The 20,748-nt window shown below is 41.9% G+C and overlaps 1 protein-coding gene across 4 annotated transcripts in view; it reads left to right on the top strand.

Annotated features, from left to right (window-relative positions):
* The window catches only part of CADM1 (cell adhesion molecule 1), a gene marked incomplete at its 5' end in the record, with an annotated part of 74,259 nt that overhangs the window by 21,988 nt on the left and 31,523 nt on the right, over nucleotides 1-20,748 (top strand). For 3 of the 4 annotated variants that reach the window (XM_014582820.2, XM_014582818.2, XM_014582817.2), the window contains 3 exon segments: nucleotides 4,603-4,702; nucleotides 11,455-11,627; nucleotides 16,472-16,549. In XM_014582820.2, the coding sequence (XP_014438306.1) occupies nucleotides 4,603-4,702; nucleotides 11,455-11,627; nucleotides 16,472-16,549 (351 nt within the window). 4 annotated transcript variants of the gene reach the window in all.

The following is a 20,748-nucleotide window of genomic DNA, read 5'->3' as shown; positions in this document are numbered from 1 at the left end:
CCAAGATATCAAGACGCCTTCCCCCATGACCTCAGCTCTGCTCCTCTCTCCTACCTGGGAGAGGTGACATCACTGTCAAAAGGACACTGCAAAGCCCCTTGTTTTTAAAATCAAAAGATTCAAAAATGTGATATGTTAGTGTGAGGATCTAGTGAGGAGACTAAGCCTTTTCATTTACATGGGAAATTGAAATACAGGTTACAGAATCTTGAGTTTCATCTTCTGAAAAGATCATAGAATGTGATGCAAGGTCAGACTGGCATGAAATCAATTGTAATCTGCCAGCAAGCCATCCTAACCTCTTTAAGAGTTTCCTTTTATATATTTTTTCTCTTTATAGAGAGAGCAAAGTACATTTAAAGAAAGTCTCATCAAATCGGAATGTCTTTCTAATATTATTTTTTTAATTGGTTGCTACTGTAGTGTGACCTAAAGCCTCCTGGTATTTAACCCTCTGTGCAACTTTGACTCGTGAGCAAATTTTGTCTGCTACAGCAGTCTTGCTAAATGTCTTTTATGGGATTTTTTCTTAAATTATAGTGTATTATGAAAACCTCAGATCCCTCGACCTAATTGATTGGCTGTTGGTGATGCCATCTCTATAACTGTAATGTTCCTTAAGTGCACAGACCTAACTATTTTTCTTATTTTTATATAGCAGTTTCATTTTATAATGACAGTAAGCCATTCTGAGCGATACATTTCTGGACGGTTAGTGCACTTGGGTAGAAAGTGGCATCTGGCTTGTAGCCCTGTGTCTTACAGTACCAACCGAGGCGTAAAATGATCCCCCAGAAAATGTACTAGGCTTTACCTCATTACTTAAAAATAAATCTTGGAGTCTGGTCCTGTTTCAGAAAATATTTCGTGGGTTATAACATTTGATTTATGAACACAATTAAAATATAAATGATGAGCTCTGGGCTATTCAGTCAGCCATCTGGATTGTTCGGTGTTCTGACATATTCATATTGTAGTCAGGAGCCTCCTGGGAAAATAGGATGTCCCTGAGTTCTAGAGGAACCAGTGGACTTCCACGGTTTCTGTCCTACCTGTTGGGAATACTGAAGTTCCTCATTCAGGGCAAAGAAAGGGGAAGGAAATGGGGTGGGTCTTGGCACCTGGGCCTTCTCTTTGGTTCCTAGGCTAGATGTGAAGATGGCCCAGCTGCCCATGATCATGTGCCCGTAAACACAGATATGCCCATGGAAGGGGGAGCTTTCTGTAAGCAATGAGCAAGGTCAGTGTCTACCATTCAGCCAGCTGGTCGGATAACCGCACAGCTGTACCCACACGTATTGGGTCACTGGAAAATCATGACGTGTTTTTCTGTCTTTCTATGCAAAAATGTGTCATATCTTTTCTGACAATCCAGTAGATGGTGGATAATTTTCCAGAAACCTAAACAATAAATTAGGAAAAATAAGGAATAATATTAAGATTAAAGGGTGTATTTTCTGTGCGTGTGTGTATAAATTTATATAGTGGGTCATCAGAAAAGTCATGGCACATTTTTGCATAGAAAAACAGAAAAATACATTATGACTTTTCTGATGATTTAATATATAAATCCCAGGTATTGCAAGCTCTTGTTCTTTCTAATTTATGTGAGTAATTAACAAGTGGTAAACAGTTCATTAGGAATGTGGGAAAAAAAGAAAAAGAAAGAGCATTTAACCGAAGCAAACTCAGTGGTCCTGAAGAGGCAGGGTGGATTAGATTTTTCAACCCTTCTTTATTATTAATGGAAGTTGAGCATGTAAAAAACCTTGGTGCAATGTGCTGAAAAATATGTCCTCTCTGTTTGCTTGTAACTTACACAAAGAGAGGGAAAAAAGAAAATCTTCCCCCTAGGCCAGCAAACCTTCTGCTGCTTCTTAATTAATGGGCCCAAATCAGCTGCGCTTGAAAAATGTAGCCCTTCCACAGATCAGAGATTAACCTGAAAGGTTATGTTACATTTCAGCCCAAACTGTGGGCCTTAACTTGAACCCAGTATGACTCACAGCTAAGAATGACATAGGTCCCTTAACCAGGACCTCTGTAAGTGCTGCCTATCTTAGTATAAACTTCTTGGGCAGGAGTCTTTTGTTATCGGTACGTGCAATGTCACAACCTGCTCCCATAAATTTTTTGAATTAAAAAAAAAAAAAAGAAAACTGACCAGCTCTGTGTGTGTGTGTGTGTGTGTGTGTGTGTGTGTGTGTGTGTGTTACACTCCTACATCCCCCAGAAGTAATACGCCCCCATCTGCTACCCAGTGGTTGTACTTAGGTGCCCAGAAGCTCAAGCTTCAGCCCAACTGCAGTGCTAGTTCAAGGTCATTCCGTTTCTCTTATAAGAATATTTCTGCCTTTCTTTACTGACTACCTTCCTAACCCAGTTGTCAGTATCTGGAAACCTGTACAATATTTTGCTCTTAAACTTTTTCTTTGCCCGAGTCTGAGAATAGAACCGTGTTACTTGCAAGAGTTAGGGGGAGCTTTTGGGCTTAACTTCATGTTCTCTGGCAAGGGACTTTGCTTCTCAGAAAGCACTACAGTGCACACTGGTGGGTGTACAAGAGGCGCTCTCTTAAAAGGTTGTGAATGCCACACAGTTTTTAGAGATATGAGAAGAAGATCTGTGATAATAACGAGACTATAAAGATGCATGTGGCAAGTACTCGTTCCTCGAGAGGACTTCCCTGTGTAGCTTTCATAGCTGTGTACAGGGTGATGTGGGTTGAGCCCTGCCATATTTCTGTCTTCTCCCTTATTCCATAGGATGAATATTAATGAGCTAACTATGGCTTGTAAAAGGCCAAGGGGCTGTTGTTTAGGTGGTGTGATTGTCTGAGAAAGTAAAACTATGGTAATTGTATTGACCTTTTAACCGACCAATGTCTTGCCCTCTCACATTTATTGCTCTTGGGTACATTTCCAAAAATATACATTTACAGAGCCACAGAATTAAATGAGGAAACTGATTTAGGGATTAATAGCTTGTTAGTTCAGAATAGAGGGGGGGGGGAATCTGTTAATTCCATTCAGGTTTTACTTATAAGCGCATCTGTATATGTACCCGTGTAAATTCCAACTTCAACTCCCATCGCTATTCCCTGCACCTCTTGTCATTCATCTTTCCTATCCATACTTTTATCGTTTTTTAGAGGTTTTTGCCTTAGGGTGCATGCAACTCACCAGAGAGAGAGAGAAAGACAGAGACAGTGAGAAACAACCATGTCCCACTCCCCACCCCACCTGGGATGGCCACACTGCAATCGCTTCTCCTCCATTCTCCTCCTAGGATCTTGGGCACGCATGCCAAATGTGATTTTTAAGCCACTGGGTCCCACCGGGCCAAACCACAGCCAGCCATGTGGGAAACCAGCGGTGTAACTGCTACGCCATCTGCTGGCTCGCATATCTGTTCTTTTAGACTCTCATACACAGCTTTACGTAACTACTTGAAGTGAGAATGCTTAACATCACTTATCTAAATAGGTCAGTGCACTAGGAAGCTCTACTTGACTTTAGTTCTGGATTGCCATTGGAAATGTAGTTTTTGTTTTTGTTTTTGCCAGAGGGGGTATGTGCTTCCCAGAGAGAGAGAGAAAGCACCCCACAAGGGGGCATGGTCACACCACAATCCTTTTTCCTCCACTGGCATCTCGCCAGGATTTGGGCATGCTCACACATGTGCCACCGGGCTGGGATTTGAACCATGGTCAGCCATGTGGGATCCAGCTGCATGTGAATATCACCTAACTACCGTGCTACCTGGCTGGCTTGAGAAACACAGTTTTGAATCAGAAATTTATCACAATGTACACCCCATATTTCTGTGACCGTGGACAAGCTACCTCCTTCATTTTGTAGCCTGTGGGTATTATCGGTTGGTCAGAAAAGTCATGACATATTTTTTCATATTTTTCTATGCAAAAATGTGTCATGGCTTTTCTGATGACCCAGTAGAGTTATCCCTACAACTGAGCTTATTCTACCACCAGTGTTGGTTCTGTGATAGTAGACTCCAGGTATACGCCAGTTAACTTTCTTCTTACGTGTTTACACAGAAATATCAAAAAGTTTCATTGGAGGCCCCGACAACCTCCGAGTTCTCTCTTAAAGCCATTTGAGTGGAATGTAGCAGTGTCGCCTTTCCCATGAGAAAACAAGGGCACGAAAGAGGCAAACTTATTAATATGCAGTGTCACAACGTATTGTCACATAGTAATATATGATATATGATAAAATGTATCAATTCTGAGCACCACAAATATCTGGCTTCACCTCAGCATGAAGGCAAATGAGTTTCCTTTAGCTTGAGTGAGTTTGGAGATAAACTTCAATGTAACAAAATGTATTTCACAGGAAATGTTTGATGTGGCGCAGTTGGCTTATGAATCTCTTATCTATTCGCGGTTCACTCCTTAGAGTTATTAGTCAATTTAATTTGAGCAAATGCCAGGATTACTAACTAATTAGAAGGATGTTAGTGAAAGCATGTGGATGGGGAGAGAGTCCGCGCGATAGTGTGGGGTTTGTGGCAGCACGCAAGTCTGATTTTGCCTGATGATACCATTTGCTAAACATTTTATTTTGTGTTGTTGTCACACAGATAAGCCTCAAGTGCATATTCAGATGACTTATCCTCTACAAGGCCTAACCCGGGAAGGGGACGCGCTTGAGTTAACATGTGAAGCCATCGGGAAGCCCCAGTAAGTTCTGAAGGCCAAGGTTGGCAGAGGGTCGTGAGCAGTAAATGTCACAACACAGAGATGTGCGTTCACAACGCGTTGGCCTGTCACCTGTCTCCTACTGGAAAGGATGGAAGATTTTTCGGGAAACAAAGAACATTCAGTGAAAAAGGGACTACACGCCTATGGTTCTCAGTGGTCAGGATTGGGAGAAAAATTAAATGCCAGCTAAGATTGAAATCTCCACTAATTCTATTTTATTATCATCAACGTGATTGTCAGGACTATTTTCCCTCTCACACACGGCCCCCATCTGCTACCCAGTGGTTGTACTTAGGTGCCCAGAAGCTCAAGCTTCAGCCCAACTGCAGTGCTAGTTCAAGGTCATTCCGTTTCTCTTATAAGAATATTTCTGCCTTTCTTTACTGACTACCTTCCTAACCCAGTTGTCAGTATCTGGAAACCTGTACAATATTTTGCTCTTAAACTTTTTCTTTGCCCGAGTCTGAGAATAGAACCGTGTTACTTGCAAGAGTTAGGGGGAGCTTTTGGGCTTAACTTCATGTTCTCTGGCAAGGGACTTTGCTTCTCAGAAAGCACTACAGTGCACACTGGTGGGTGTACAAGAGGCGCTCTCTTAAAAGGTTGTGAATGCCACACAGTTTTTAGAGATATGAGAAGAAGATCTGTGATAATAACGAGACTATAAAGATGCATGTGGCAAGTACTCGTTCCTCGAGAGGACTTCCCTGTGTAGCTTTCATAGCTGTGTACAGGGTGATGTGGGTTGAGCCCTGCCATATTTCTGTCTTCTCCCTTATTCCATAGGATGAATATTAATGAGCTAACTATGGCTTGTAAAAGGCCAAGGGGCTGTTGTTTAGGTGGTGTGATTGTCTGAGAAAGTAAAACTATGGTAATTGTATTGACCTTTTAACCGACCAATGTCTTGCCCTCTCACATTTATTGCTCTTGGGTACATTTCCAAAAATATACATTTACAGAGCCACAGAATTAAATGAGGAAACTGATTTAGGGATTAATAGCTTGTTAGTTCAGAATAGAGGGGGGGGGGAATCTGTTAATTCCATTCAGGTTTTACTTATAAGCGCATCTGTATATGTACCCGTGTAAATTCCAACTTCAACTCCCATCGCTATTCCCTGCACCTCTTGTCATTCATCTTTCCTATCCATACTTTTATCGTTTTTTAGAGGTTTTTGCCTTAGGGTGCATGCAACTCACCAGAGAGAGAGAGAAAGACAGAGACAGTGAGAAACAACCATGTCCCACTCCCCACCCCACCTGGGATGGCCACACTGCAATCGCTTCTCCTCCATTCTCCTCCTAGGATCTTGGGCACGCATGCCAAATGTGATTTTTAAGCCACTGGGTCCCACCGGGCCAAACCACAGCCAGCCATGTGGGAAACCAGCGGTGTAACTGCTACGCCATCTGCTGGCTCGCATATCTGTTCTTTTAGACTCTCATACACAGCTTTACGTAACTACTTGAAGTGAGAATGCTTAACATCACTTATCTAAATAGGTCAGTGCACTAGGAAGCTCTACTTGACTTTAGTTCTGGATTGCCATTGGAAATGTAGTTTTTGTTTTTGTTTTTGCCAGAGGGGGTATGTGCTTCCCAGAGAGAGAGAGAAAGCACCCCACAAGGGGGCATGGTCACACCACAATCCTTTTTCCTCCACTGGCATCTCGCCAGGATTTGGGCATGCTCACACATGTGCCACCGGGCTGGGATTTGAACCATGGTCAGCCATGTGGGATCCAGCTGCATGTGAATATCACCTAACTACCGTGCTACCTGGCTGGCTTGAGAAACACAGTTTTGAATCAGAAATTTATCACAATGTACACCCCATATTTCTGTGACCGTGGACAAGCTACCTCCTTCATTTTGTAGCCTGTGGGTATTATCGGTTGGTCAGAAAAGTCATGACATATTTTTTCATATTTTTCTATGCAAAAATGTGTCATGGCTTTTCTGATGACCCAGTAGAGTTATCCCTACAACTGAGCTTATTCTACCACCAGTGTTGGTTCTGTGATAGTAGACTCCAGGTATACGCCAGTTAACTTTCTTCTTACGTGTTTACACAGAAATATCAAAAAGTTTCATTGGAGGCCCCGACAACCTCCGAGTTCTCTCTTAAAGCCATTTGAGTGGAATGTAGCAGTGTCGCCTTTCCCATGAGAAAACAAGGGCACGAAAGAGGCAAACTTATTAATATGCAGTGTCACAACGTATTGTCACATAGTAATATATGATATATGATAAAATGTATCAATTCTGAGCACCACAAATATCTGGCTTCACCTCAGCATGAAGGCAAATGAGTTTCCTTTAGCTTGAGTGAGTTTGGAGATAAACTTCAATGTAACAAAATGTATTTCACAGGAAATGTTTGATGTGGCGCAGTTGGCTTATGAATCTCTTATCTATTCGCGGTTCACTCCTTAGAGTTATTAGTCAATTTAATTTGAGCAAATGCCAGGATTACTAACTAATTAGAAGGATGTTAGTGAAAGCATGTGGATGGGGAGAGAGTCCGCGCGATAGTGTGGGGTTTGTGGCAGCACGCAAGTCTGATTTTGCCTGATGATACCATTTGCTAAACATTTTATTTTGTGTTGTTGTCACACAGATAAGCCTCAAGTGCATATTCAGATGACTTATCCTCTACAAGGCCTAACCCGGGAAGGGGACGCGCTTGAGTTAACATGTGAAGCCATCGGGAAGCCCCAGTAAGTTCTGAAGGCCAAGGTTGGCAGAGGGTCGTGAGCAGTAAATGTCACAACACAGAGATGTGCGTTCACAACGCGTTGGCCTGTCACCTGTCTCCTACTGGAAAGGATGGAAGATTTTTCGGGAAACAAAGAACATTCAGTGAAAAAGGGACTACACGCCTATGGTTCTCAGTGGTCAGGATTGGGAGAAAAATTAAATGCCAGCTAAGATTGAAATCTCCACTAATTCTATTTTATTATCATCAACGTGATTGTCAGGACTATTTTCCCTCTCACACACGAAATAATCCTAATAAATTTTTAGCGTGCTCACCATCTGATGATAGATCTGCTACCTTCTGTGTTAATGTCGACACTGCTGGGAAGACAGTGTTCAGACTTAAATGAAGCTGCTGTGTTTAGGACCAGCTGGAGGAAAATGCATTTGCCCTCCTTTTTTGCATCTTCTTTCAAAGAAAAATGTCATCTTTGACTCCCAGAAATATTTTTGTTATCAAGGAAAGGTTCAGGAACTTATTTTTCTTGATTGCATTTTTGTTTTTGTGTTTTGGTTTACTTGTTTTATTGTAGGGCATGTACGCTCAATGGAGAAGAGAGATGGAGGGGTGGGGGTGGGTAGGGATGGCCATGCTGCATTCCCTTTTGCCAGGATTTCACACACATGCTCCCGGTATGTTTTTCAAGCCATCTAATCTGGGACTCGAACCCTGAAGTTGGCCATAACCTCCACACCACCTGCTGGCCCAGTTCAGGAACATTTTTCAAGGAGAAAAAATAATTTTTCAGAGCAGGAAAATTAAGAACCAAGACTCTTATTTTATTGAAGAATATGAAGGTTCTACTTCAATTACTCCTGCTAAATGAACTAGCTACGTGTGTCATCACCAACACAGCAAAAAAGCCCGTCGCCGTAGCACTTTCAATAGTTTGCCATTTACTTTGGGAAGAGGAGGGGAATCCCTCTTGCCTTTCTAGTTAAGATTGTTTCTAACTGTCCCTTAAGGGGGAAAACAAACCTTGGAATCTGACAAGGAAGAATAGGTCAATAGTGGGATTCAGGGCACCAGGCTTTTAATAATACCCAAAAAGAGGTAGCATTTAGCTCCCTCTGCTGTCCCTGTGGTATTTCTTTTTTTTTCCTCTTACAGGGTTTTCCCAAGCAGCAATGTCATAGTTTTCATATAAAGAACTCAGCATCCTAAGAAGTCTTCCACCAAAGTCTATGGAAAGAATTCTCCCCAGCGTAGCTAAGGACTGGAAAGGGAGCGGGTCTGCTCTGCTTTTGCTCTTACCTGTCCATGGACTAGAGTTTCCTTCTCCCTGCCAACCATCGTTGGGGGTGGGGGTGGGGGGGGTAAAGCTGACCTTTAGGAGGCGGGAGGTGACCTTGGTTCTGTTTTGCTTTTCCTCTGGTGTTCTCAAGTTGTTTGAATGCCCCAAGCTCCTGCAGAGAGGTCTTTTTCACTTTTGAGCACCACAAAAGACTCAGATCTTTCTTTTTTGTGAACTGTTTGAAATATGCCCTAATTAGTAGCTACTACACCTCCAAAACAATCTAATGGAGAGAAAAAAAAAGAAGTCTCAGAGTCCTCTTTGCCACTCGCAATACCCAATACCTGTATTCAGCCACATTAACCACATCTGCAGTCTATGGCTTGCTAACCTATACTTTGTTTCTGTATTTTTTTTTCCCCTGAAGAAGGTGCTCTGTTCAACTGAATGTGCCCTGGGGACAATAAATTACATGTTTCCTTAGGACATTTATGCTAAAGAGGGTATTTGTTCCTCTCAAACGGGAAGGGTGTGTGGTGGTGTGAGCAGGCACGCTTTACTCCACTGCCATCCCTTCTCGCATATTACCTATTTATTTTCTCAAGAAATTGCATACAATAAAAATGGTAATTTAACTTGCCATTAAATGTTGTGAATATTCTCAGCACTTACCCCCCCCCCATTTTTTCAGCTGTCAAGCAGGAGGAAATTAGGGCTGATTCACAGACGTATTCAGCCACATTAACCACATCTGCAGTCTATGGCTTGCTAACCTATACTTTGTTTCTGTATTTTTTTTTCCCCTGAAGAAGGTGCTCTGTTCAACTGAATGTGCCCTGGGGACAATAAATTACATGTTTCCTTAGGACATTTATGCTAAAGAGGGTATTTGTTCCTCTCAAACGGGAAGGGTGTGTGGTGGTGTGAGCAGGCACGCTTTACTCCACTGCCATCCCTTCTCGCATATTACCTATTTATTTTCTCAAGAAATTGCATACAATAAAAATGGTAATTTAACTTGCCATTAAATGTTGTGAATATTCTCAGCACTTACCCCCCCCCCCCATTGTTTCAGCTGTCAAGCAGCAGGACATTAGGTCTGATTGCCAGGCAGACCCATTTGCCATTGCCTATGAAGAGGACATATGTAGTACTAATTTTTAAATAATTTCCTGGGTTGTGATGACAAACCCATGTATAATTAAAGAAAAATTGTAACTTCACATCCCAATTGAAAATAGGAATGCTACTTGACAGGGCTGACTTGAGTATCTGTTCATCCTTAGCATGGGTCTCTGGTCACAGCTCTGCTCCTTAAGGTAGCGCAGAAACCCAGAGGAAGGTACTTGAGTGACCCGATCTCTGTTGTTCTCTCTCTCATTTTTGTTTTTTTTGCTTGTTTGTTTGTTTGGGGGGGGTTCTTTGTGTTTGTTTTGAGAGAAAGATTTTTGCACTAGGGTGTGTGCATTCACCAGAGACAGCAAGAAATCACTTCCCAGGGGCATGGCCATGCCACAATCCCTTGACCTCCATTCTCCTCTCGGGATTTGGGGCACACACACATGCAAACCCACCATGTGTCGAGTTTTCAAGCTGCTAGTTCCAGGACTCAAACCACAGTCAGCCACGTGGGAGTCCAGCACCTTAACCACTGCGCCACCTGCTGGCCCCGGTTGTCCTCTCTTGAAGACACAAGTGTCCAGGTGCAATACTACACATGGCTTCAATTTCACTGGCAGTTGAGGGGGCCGCCTAGCAGAACAGACGTTTTCAGTTCACTGAGAGTGAAAGGCTCTCTGTGTGTGCACATGTTTGGCTCAGGAGCATCTTCTAAAATTTGCTTTTTCCTGAAGGGTACAAATGGGGTACTTTAAATCACTAAAACAAACTTGTGTCTGATGAGCCAGTGCCGCAGGACTTAAGAAATCCACGTGGAGATGCGCTCTGAGGTGATTAACCTGAGAGCCTTGCCCGCGAGCGTGGAGCGCTGCAGGTGCGCTCACAGGAGAGGGCTCACTCCCAGTGCGTGGGCTTGGAGAGCTGGTAAAGAAAGGCACTTTGCCAAGGAACAGCAGACAAGGAGAGGGGCACCAGGGAGAGCAGCAGCATTTTGGGTGGAGGGAGGCAGGTTGTGGAGAGAGGTGTAGGGCAGAGAATCTGATTGCATCTTTCCAGAAACAGCAGTGATTTTTCAAACATCAGAGGCCAAAAATGAAAGCACTATTCAGATGGAAAAGCCCGTCCCTTTTGACAAAACTCAAAATCCATTTAAATATCACAAGTGTCTTCTAAGCGAGTGTCTTGGTGTGTTCCTCACCATCAGATTAACGCATATATCACTAGCCAAGCACTTGGATTTTTTCCCCCTAATTAATGAGATGATTAACAATGGGTGAGCTCTGTCCTGTCTGCATCGGTGTGAAACCACACAGCAGGACATTAAAAATAGGGCACGTTGGTTTATTTGCTGATTGGTTGAAGATGAATTGGAAATAATGAGACGCCTGCTTGTGGTCTGTTGAAAGTTTTTTAATACCTGATCATGTTTTTAAAAAAAATCAATTCCAAATAGATTTGGGGAGACTTCTGGTTGTAATTCTAAAATATCTCAGTAGGTCCTCTTTAATTGTGTCAGCCTGCGTGAGATTCATTTAATGCATGGGTGAGAAGTCTGAGGCAGGCATTTAGTAAGAAATAATAAGGTGAATTGTTTTTCTCCTCTTTCCTCCACAGACCTGTGATGGTAACTTGGGTAAGAGTCGATGATGAAATGCCTCAACACGCTGTACTGTCCGGCCCCAACCTGTTCATCAATAACCTAAACAAAACAGATAATGGTACATACCGCTGTGAAGCTTCCAACATAGTGGGGAAAGCCCATTCGGATTATATGCTGTATGTATACGGTACGTGAGAAGATAAAGCACCCTTCCGCTAGACTCACTCACACATAGCTGCTACTCGTGAGTCACTCCAAACGCTCTCGGTCAAGCTGGAGACCAAAAGCCAGTTGGTTTCCTCCAAGAACTTAAAGCACCCTGGCCTGAGGTGGACCCCAGTGTCTCCACCGGGGACGGCAGTGACTCTTCTTCTCCCCCTCTAATCGTGGGGATTTCCCACTAGATTACAGGCTCTGGTCATGCTGAGTAGGAAAGCTGTGTCCTCAGGCACAGGCATGGAGATTATGTTAGAAGTAATGACTGAAAAATTCAACCTTGCCAATTAGTGGCTTTTCGGCTCAGAAAGTTTATTCCCAGTGGTATTTTCCTATGATGCTTGGGCCAGCCTTTCTACTGCTGTGATGAGCAGAACTATCCTATTTTCAGCATGAAGCTATTAAGTTCCAGAAGATGTTGCAAGCCAGTAAATACTCAGAACAAATGCAAGGTCCTTGGTAGCCTTATAAAGTAACTTTGGACACATTTTTTTTAATTTGTTTTTCTTAATATATTTTACAGGGTTATTAAAGACTACTATGAATTTCATTTTCTAATCAACAAATATTTACTGAAAAATTACCATGTGCTAGGCATCTTTAACTTTATTTCTCATCTACAGGTATATATGATTAACAATTTTGCATATGGTGAATATTCTCTGTTTAGTTAGGGAGTACATTCCCTGTCTAGTCTTCTGGTATCAAAATGAGTCTCTTCTGTCCAATTGAAGTCTCTTGGTTCATTTTATGTCAAGAAAAATAGTCATGATCTGACATGATACAGAATGAATAACCAGAGGCATCAAAATTTCAATGTGTTATAAATAAATATTTGAATATGTATGTGGGGGGGTGGGCATTTCTTTCTTCATTAGCAGTGTAAATAATCCAAGTATATCTAAATATATGCACAGACACATAAATTATAAATGTACAATGTTTACACCATAATGTCTTAGAACCTGCACTTTCTTTATGAAGAAAATAAGAGCACCAGACTTTTTCATCAAATAAATGCATGCTTTACACCACCTCTACATGGATATTAAAATATAATCCTTAGCATATACCTGAGGGTTTTTTCCTTAGCATAATGCAAAATTAAAAGATCATGTCTAATCACCTTCTTTATAGACTTATGAAGTATGTCTTCTTTGCACACGTCCCGTGTTGTCTGTGGTCCACATGTGATAACACTAATTCTCTCCCGTAGTTAAGGGAATCCATGGGAAGGGGATGACCATCCAGGCAGGTGAGAAGAGGGCACGGCCTACCCTGTTTTCAGGTGGTGACACAGAATCAGCTCAGTTTCCTCAGACTTCTGCAGGGGTGGAAGGTAAATTCCTCCCTGTGCTGCTCTCTTCACACCAGGCTGGAGCTTCATGGAAGTCCCCTGCATTGTTGTTGTCCAGGCTTACAGACTTCCAGTCCAGCTCACTTAAGAAAGAGCAGATTTTAAAGAGCAGCGACAAATTTCCACCAGTCTGATATATGCTTCCTTGATTCAGAAGACTAAGTTATCTGGAAAAAATCAGTCTTGATTCATCATTTTTTATTCCTGCTATTCCTCCATCTTGAGATGAGAAACAGGTTGTAGATTTGGTGGACGGTTCTCTTTGAATAATTGTATATATCTTATAGCTAGCATTTTGAGTGCTCACTTCGTTCCGTGCCCATGGTGAAAGTTTTACATGCATGAGCTCATCTAATCTCCACCATAACACCAGGAGGTAAGCCTTATCATCACCCCATTTTGCAGATGGTAAAATAAAGTTTCAAAAGGTCAGATACCTTTGCCCAAGTTCATGAGGTCACTAAGTATTGTACAAGAACACAAAGTTTGTCTATCTTTGTAAATCCTTTTATTCTGTTTTCTAATAGAACAGTTTCTTCCAATATATGATTTTTTTTTTTTCAATTCACTCTCTGGACCAGAGTGTATTATCTGAGGCCAAGAAACACAGGGTCCCACCCATTCAGGCAAATGCATCCACACCCACATACACACATCTTCCGAATCCAAGATGGCACCACCTTGTCTAGGGATTTGATAGACGGATGGTACACTCCTGCCTCCCTTATGCTGAGCTGATATTGGTGCTTAGGATGATAGGCTAGAATACTAACCTGAGGTATTGCTAATCTATTAATAAAATACTCCAGCAATTTGGGAAGGTGGTGGGTAGTTATTCTTTTCAAAACTGATGTGTTGTACTACCATAGTCATTTTATTGAAGTACTTTATGAACTAAAAGTTGACATACTTCTAAATTAAACATTTTAGAAGTATGTAAAAGTAACTTCTATACTTCAAGAATCAAGCTGGTTAGTGCCTGAGCCCCCAGTTGATTTTGTTCTTTCAGACTTTACGTGTCAGACACAGCTCATTACCTCTAATTCCTTATTTTCTTACATAGTGCCCTCACGTTGTTCTTAATGCTAGCAATGATCTAAGCAGGAGGTTGTAGCTATTAATGGATCCTAATCCATTCAGGTCGCTAAAGCCAGATGTGAAGGACAATAGTCATCCCAGTAGTGATGAAGATAATGGAACGTGTGTGATTTTCACCAGATGACCTTTCTCCGAAGTCGATGTCCTCATTAGTCTGGCCCACCCTTTGGCTTGATAATCATATTTCCAAATCACCTTCAGGTCCACTCTTATCGTACTATGGACATCACACACTTTGTACCAATCCTTTCAGAAGTAGGTATAGAAATAGTGTAGCATGTCAGGGGAAATATCGTGGTGCAGATGTTCCTCTTCAGTGGTAAATACTGTAATTCAAGCAAATGAGAAAAGTTGCATTAACTGCCTCTCTGGGCAGCAAACACTTCTCTGGATACAGTTTAGTTGTGTGGTGGAGGGAGGAGGGTGTCTTCAGCACTGGGCGCAAGGGTCAGTGTACCTGGTTCATCTGTAGCTGCTCTGGCACCCATGCCAGGTGTAGGTACATCTATGTAAGTTGCCAGATCACCGAATGCTTCTCCTCCTGTGGCTTCCACAGAATGTGCTGGGAAGCAAGACTGGATATACTGCCTGAGTTACAGTATTTCTCATCCTGTTCTTTTAAAAGGCAGTTTAAAATTCTAATTTAGTCGTATCTGCTACTTAGAGGTGATTAAGATTTTTTTTTTCCCCTAATGGAATCCCCTTTGGACTTGTGTAAAGTTGTTTCAAACAGTAGTTTAAACTGCTAGTGTCCCCAACTTAAAAAAGCAGAGTCTCAGAGCCGGCAGGTGCAGTGGAGGTAAAGGAGGCTGGATTCCACATGGCCAACTACTCAGTTCAAGTCCCAGTCCTGGTGGCTTGAAAACCATGCTGAGTGCGTGTGCATACCTGCCCAAAATCTCAAGAGGAGAATGGAGGAGAAGGCATTGCAGCGTGGCCATCGCCCCTGGGGGTTGATTCTCACTTTCCCTCTCTCTCTCTCTCTTTCTCTCTCTGGCTCTCTCAGAGAGTACACGTGCACTATAGCAAAAACTACAAAACAAAGCAGTCTCCCGTAAAACAGATCGGTTAGCTGTTGGTTCTTCCATATCGAATTCATACAAGTATGTTTGTGTAGAGAAGCAGTGAGGAAAATTAAAACCTTGGATTATTGATCAATGGTAGGAATCATTTTAAGCAGACCTTGCAACCCAGCACCGAAATATTGTTTTCATAAACTTTGGTGAAGTTGTATCAACCCTGATAAAGGTGCAGTATATAATTAAAGTTTTGATGTATTAATTAGACAATCTGAGAGCTCACTTGAAGATAAAAGGACACCAGATGTGTCAGGGAGAAAAAGTTGACGTGCTTTAGATAAAATTTAAAATCAAAAGCCTTCAAATCGTCTTATGCTCTATTATAGCAGAATGATTGCTTAGTTCAAAGTCTTGCTGCCAATTTAACACATTCAGTTTGATCATTTGGGCTTAGAATTTTTTTTTCCTCTTTCATATTTGCCCTTCCCTTATCCCCAAACAATTTTTAAGATGACAGAAGAATATACAGTATATCAAATATCTAAAAGAGGGTTCCCTATCAGGTTTCTGGCTTTGAGGGTCAGGCATCATTTATATTTAGTTCTCTTGTTTACAAGATGGAAAACATTTTTTCAGCTTTATCATTGTAGTCCATTTAGGTCAAGCTTTTAACATGAGCAAAGGCAACCGATTAATATTTATAAGTTGTAAAATTTATTGACTTTTAAAAAATAAAATCTCGGTAAAATCTCACATGCCTGGAACTTGATATTTAGTGGTGACATTCTCTCTTCTTTGTATTTATTACAAGTATAAAAGTAGTTTTACTTCCTGCTGGGATGTATTGATAGAAAATAATGAAGTTAGCAGTCAGAGGGAGCAAGTGTGCAGGGCACACTCTTCCTCGCCTGATAGGAGCCCTTCAAACAGAGCAGCCCCATCTCCTCCTCTTCCCTCCCATCAGCAGAAGTACAAAACGAAGTGACAGCCATTGTAGCCTCTTGGTGCTGAGTTGATTGAACTCCACCTTTGAATGCTGGAAGGGGAGGGGGATGTCATGTGTTTTGATTTGTCCTCCCTCCTCTACTTCACATCTCCTCATCCTGATTCACTTCATTTATATATATATATATAAAAAATCTCTTCTTTTCTTAGCTGTTCCCAACTAAGGCTTTGAGAAATAATCACAATGCATGAATCCTTGGCGAGAAGGAAGTTTGGGTCTCAGAGGAGGAAGTCATCAAACAAACATCTCAATGTCTTCATGCCTTTGTTTTGTCATTACTGGTCATTGTTGTGTTCAGCATTGTGGGTTTGATTTTCCTTTTTTTTTTTATCCAGATCCCCCCACAACTATCCCTCCTCCCACAACAACCACCACCACCACCACCACCACCACCATCCTTACCACCATCACAGGTATGGTACCTTCATTACCATTGAAAATGTCCTGAATGTATATTGTCTTTCTGGTATGTATAAAAAGAAGCCTAAACGTTCCCTTGAAACCCTTGGAATTTAATTGTTCCTTTATTTTGGAACTCCAAAACCATTAGACACTGTGCATTTGAGTTGAATCGTGAGGACCTCAGAAAAATCTTTAACATCCAAGCATTTAACAGTAGATCAGATATTTTGCAGCTTATACATAAGGGAATTCTTTTCCAAGCATCATTATTCAAAGCAAAACATTAGGGAAAATGGCAGTCTGGCTGCAAAAGAACACCAATAGCTTCTACTTAGCCACAGTTGATGAAATGGTAAGTATTGTGGCTTCATATCTTGTCCTTGTCTTAATTTCATCTGAAGGAAAATATGCACACCTGACTTGAACGTACCTTCTTGGGCCAGACTACTGACTGCGTAGTCCCTCCTGCTCCAGAGAGTACCCACAGTGGTGTTTCCGCTTGAGTTGCCTGAGCAGTCAGAGGAGATCAGAGAAAGTGTCTGTCTTTTCCATGATGAGCACACCCTGTCCTCAGTCACTCAATGGAGGGGTGGAAGAAGCAGCCACAATGCTTCTAACTCTGTGGCTTTGTCTCTTTGGACCATCTGAAAGTCTTGTACAAGACAAGTCTCACAATCTCTTATTTCTAACTATCACTGAGGGAGGTGGTGTGCATCCATCCCTTCCTGGTGGCCATGGCTCGCCTGTTGCTTGATGTGGCTCATCTGAGAGTCTCGGAGCTGCTTCTGCTTATCAAAGAAGGAAAGCTTATGGCTACACCAGGCCTGCTCTGGGAGGATCTTCTTAGATAAGACCTTCTCTCTTTACTATTTTGTAGATACCTACCATAGAAACATGTTAGAATAGTTACCGTGTCGGGGGCGGGGGGTGGGGGGAATCTCTGAGTAAAGTAGCTTTTCCATTTCCTTCTGCTATTTGGCAAGACTGCAAGGTGTCTGCTGAATCACGTCCCCTAGTATACAAGCCCCATCGCTGACTCTGTACAAACAACAGAGTGTTTTACTCTTCACTCTTCGTGTTCAGCCTGTCGTTAGCACCCTAGATACGGCAGCTGTCCTTTCCATTGACTTTTGGGAGACATTTTCCATTTTCACAGGAGCTGGTGAGACAGAGATGCCAAAATTCAAAGTGTTCAGTGACAGAGGAGGTCTCATTTGTTGATGAAATCTAACGACAGATTGTCTAATCTGTTTTCTTCACCTTTCTCACTATAGCAGTAGAACAAAGAGAACCCATAAGTAAGCCACTGTTGGGGATTTTTCCCAACGTTGGTTACAAAACCATCAGTGCCAGCCGTTAATTTGAAATCTTCTGAACATCCATCAATTGGCGTTTGTGTCTCACTCTAAACTCAGCTCCCTCCACGCTGCCTTCCTCAACCCTCATCTGTGTGTGTTCCTACTTTAGCTCTTCGTTGGTCCCTTCTGCTTCTTAAGTACACTCAGTTTGTCAGGACAGGAGATCGATTCCTCCTCATTTCTGTATCATGCTTAAGCATATCAAAGATGCTCCTTCCTGAGTCTGACTTCCAGAGCACCCACAATCAGCTTTTCATCCTAAGAACTAGGTTTTTACCTTCGAGATTTCTTACCTCTTGTCCAGTGTGTAAACCAAATTCAGTTGATGTTCTTGTTGCCAAGTCTTCATAAAGTTTCCTGTGAAAGGCTCTTTGGATATTAGCATAAATCCCATCACCTAATTCTCCCCTGCCCTGCATGTAGTAGCCCTTTAAGAAAACCCCGTCAGTAGTTTGTTTGGTCTTTACAGAGGTTGCTCAGGTACCAGCCTGCCTTTATTACCTCTCACTCACTCTAAAAGCTTCCATGTAGGTAACTCTCCAGGTCTACATTTTCAGGGAGCCAAGGCCTCATTCACTCAGTGTACAAACACTACATTCTCTTTAATATGGAACAACACTGTCCATTTGTGGCTGGCCTTCTCACTTTTAAGACCTTCCTTAACACTCCCCGAACTCCTCCCCCTCATAGTCCATCCATCTCAGCAGCTGAGCAGCTGAGCAGAGTCGCTTCAGTTCACAGTTCTTAATCCTTCACTCCAAACTAAAGCTAATCTTCTGTCCTCCAACAGCTACAACTCACTGTTATCACAGTTCCGACTGCAGAGGCTCCGTTTAAGGGGAAGTTTTTTTAAATAAACAATGCCATATTTCTGTCCCCATCAAAGGTACCTTTAATGGGAACTGTCCTTGCTTCTGTCTCTGTGCTCCCGGCCTCTCAGCTCAAGGTAATGTGGATGATCTCACAGATGCTCTTTAGCCTCTAGATGTTAGCAGTTGATCCTCTCTCCACATCAAATGCATTTGTGGTAATGAATGCCCAGATTCTCACTGGCACACCCAAGAGTAGTTAAACTGAAATTGCTCCTAAAACAACATTGTAGAATCCGTTGCCTTAATGGATGTGATCTCATAGGCTTACTGTGTCTTAACAAGCAGTCTTATATATATTTATCTTGCCCAGAAAGTACACTTGTAGAATTTAACATTTGCTCCTTTCTCCAAACAGATGAAAGGTTATGGAGCTGAATGATTCTGTATCCCGTTTTAAAGGTCCAGGCTATCCCCTAGATTTAAATTGGTTCCTAAAAAAATCTTCCAGTCTGAATCCTGACAAATGGATAGCTAAATTAATTTCCACTCCTCGTCTCTCTTGCACTGTTTGGTACATCACGGCCGCCATTAGCCTTAAAAGCTTCAACAGCCAAATCCAGTGACAGTAACATAAAGTCTGAGCTTAAAGGGAAAAAAGAAAAAAGCAAGAAGAAGAAGAAGAAAAAAAGAAAGAAAGAAGCAGCCCACAGTTATCTATTTCTTTCCTCTCAGTCAAATGCAATAACTGCAACGCATTCCCTGGGTCAGAGTCTCATTGTACAAAAAGAATGTGTAAATGCAGTAGAAAAGTATTTTTTAAGCTAGAAAGGTCATAGTTGATCTCTGATTTCTCTGAAAGGAAGTGTCCCTGTGTTATCTTTTATCTTCCATAACCAGGATAATCGAATTGTTCCCCTTGTTAGGGATGCCGACAGTCACTGTGCTAGTCATCTGACTCATTCCAAACCTGTTCAAGTGTCAGACCTTTGAAAGAGAGGAATGGTGTAAGCCCAGGCCACTCTCCAGGCTCCACGTTGCCCACCCAGAATCACAGGCCTCCAGGGTGGCAGGGCAGGCCTAGTGACTCAGCATGAGGAATCACCCCGTAGGGCAGCTTTATCCAGGGAGAAAGTATTGCAGTCTCTAAAGTACTAAAGCAATATTCAATGTCAGTCTGCTCTATGGGCATTGTCGTTAGTTGTTCATAGTTTACCATTATTAAGCCATTGATATTATAAACTCTTTCCAAATAAAAACAATGTGAGGGATAGTATTGGCCAAGGAGCCATTCAAGCCATTCAGAACCCCATTGTCTCTTGTCTTGAGCTTCCTTGGTGTTTCTGTTACCTGTCATGTCTGTTGATATTCTAGCCATATACACTGGACTTCAAAACATCTATGAAAAATGGAATTAAAGTATAAATGTCTTTTGGTACATAAAATTTATAGGATTTCTAATTTTTTTTAATTCCATTTTCCAGGAACTTTTTGAAATCCCTTCATATTTCAGTTTCAACTATTACAAGCTGTCACTCCCTTTTTTTTTTTTTTTTCTTATCATGTCAAGTTGTCCATGTGGTAATACAGAGAAGCAAACTGTGTAATTTAAATTGCCCCTGGAGTCTTCTGTTAAAATACAGAGATAGTCAGCCAGTATTACAGCCAGCCTTACCCCACGCTCCCCTCAGATTCTAGAATACGAGAAACATCTACTGCTGTACTGGGAAATAGGGGGCGTCGTTCTGTTTTGTTTTTGTCTTTGTGGTTACTCGACTTTGTGTATTAGGTATACATAAAATTACCTATCTCTGTGTTTTACAATAACTTTAGGCTTTGTGTCCCAGGGGGATCGGGCTTTTTCCTGCGATTGTCTTAGTCAGACCTTTTGTTTCCCTCCCTAGTTCATGTGGATATTGTGTTCCTGTCTGGTTGTGTCTTGAGTTAGATGCTTGATGAAGGGTACAATAGAAAGAACTCAGCACCTGGTTTTAAACACCCTTAAATATAAAATTCAGGCCGGGAGGAGTTGAACCTGTAGGT

The sequence above is a fragment of the Tupaia chinensis genome, unplaced genomic scaffold (assembly GCF_000334495.1).
Source record: "Tupaia chinensis unplaced genomic scaffold, TupChi_1.0 Scaffold143824_1, whole genome shotgun sequence".
Classification (NCBI taxonomy): domain Eukaryota; kingdom Metazoa; phylum Chordata; class Mammalia; order Scandentia; family Tupaiidae; genus Tupaia; species Tupaia belangeri.
Note: the sequence above shows the minus strand (reverse complement) of the source record. Positions and strands in the feature narration are given on the sequence as shown.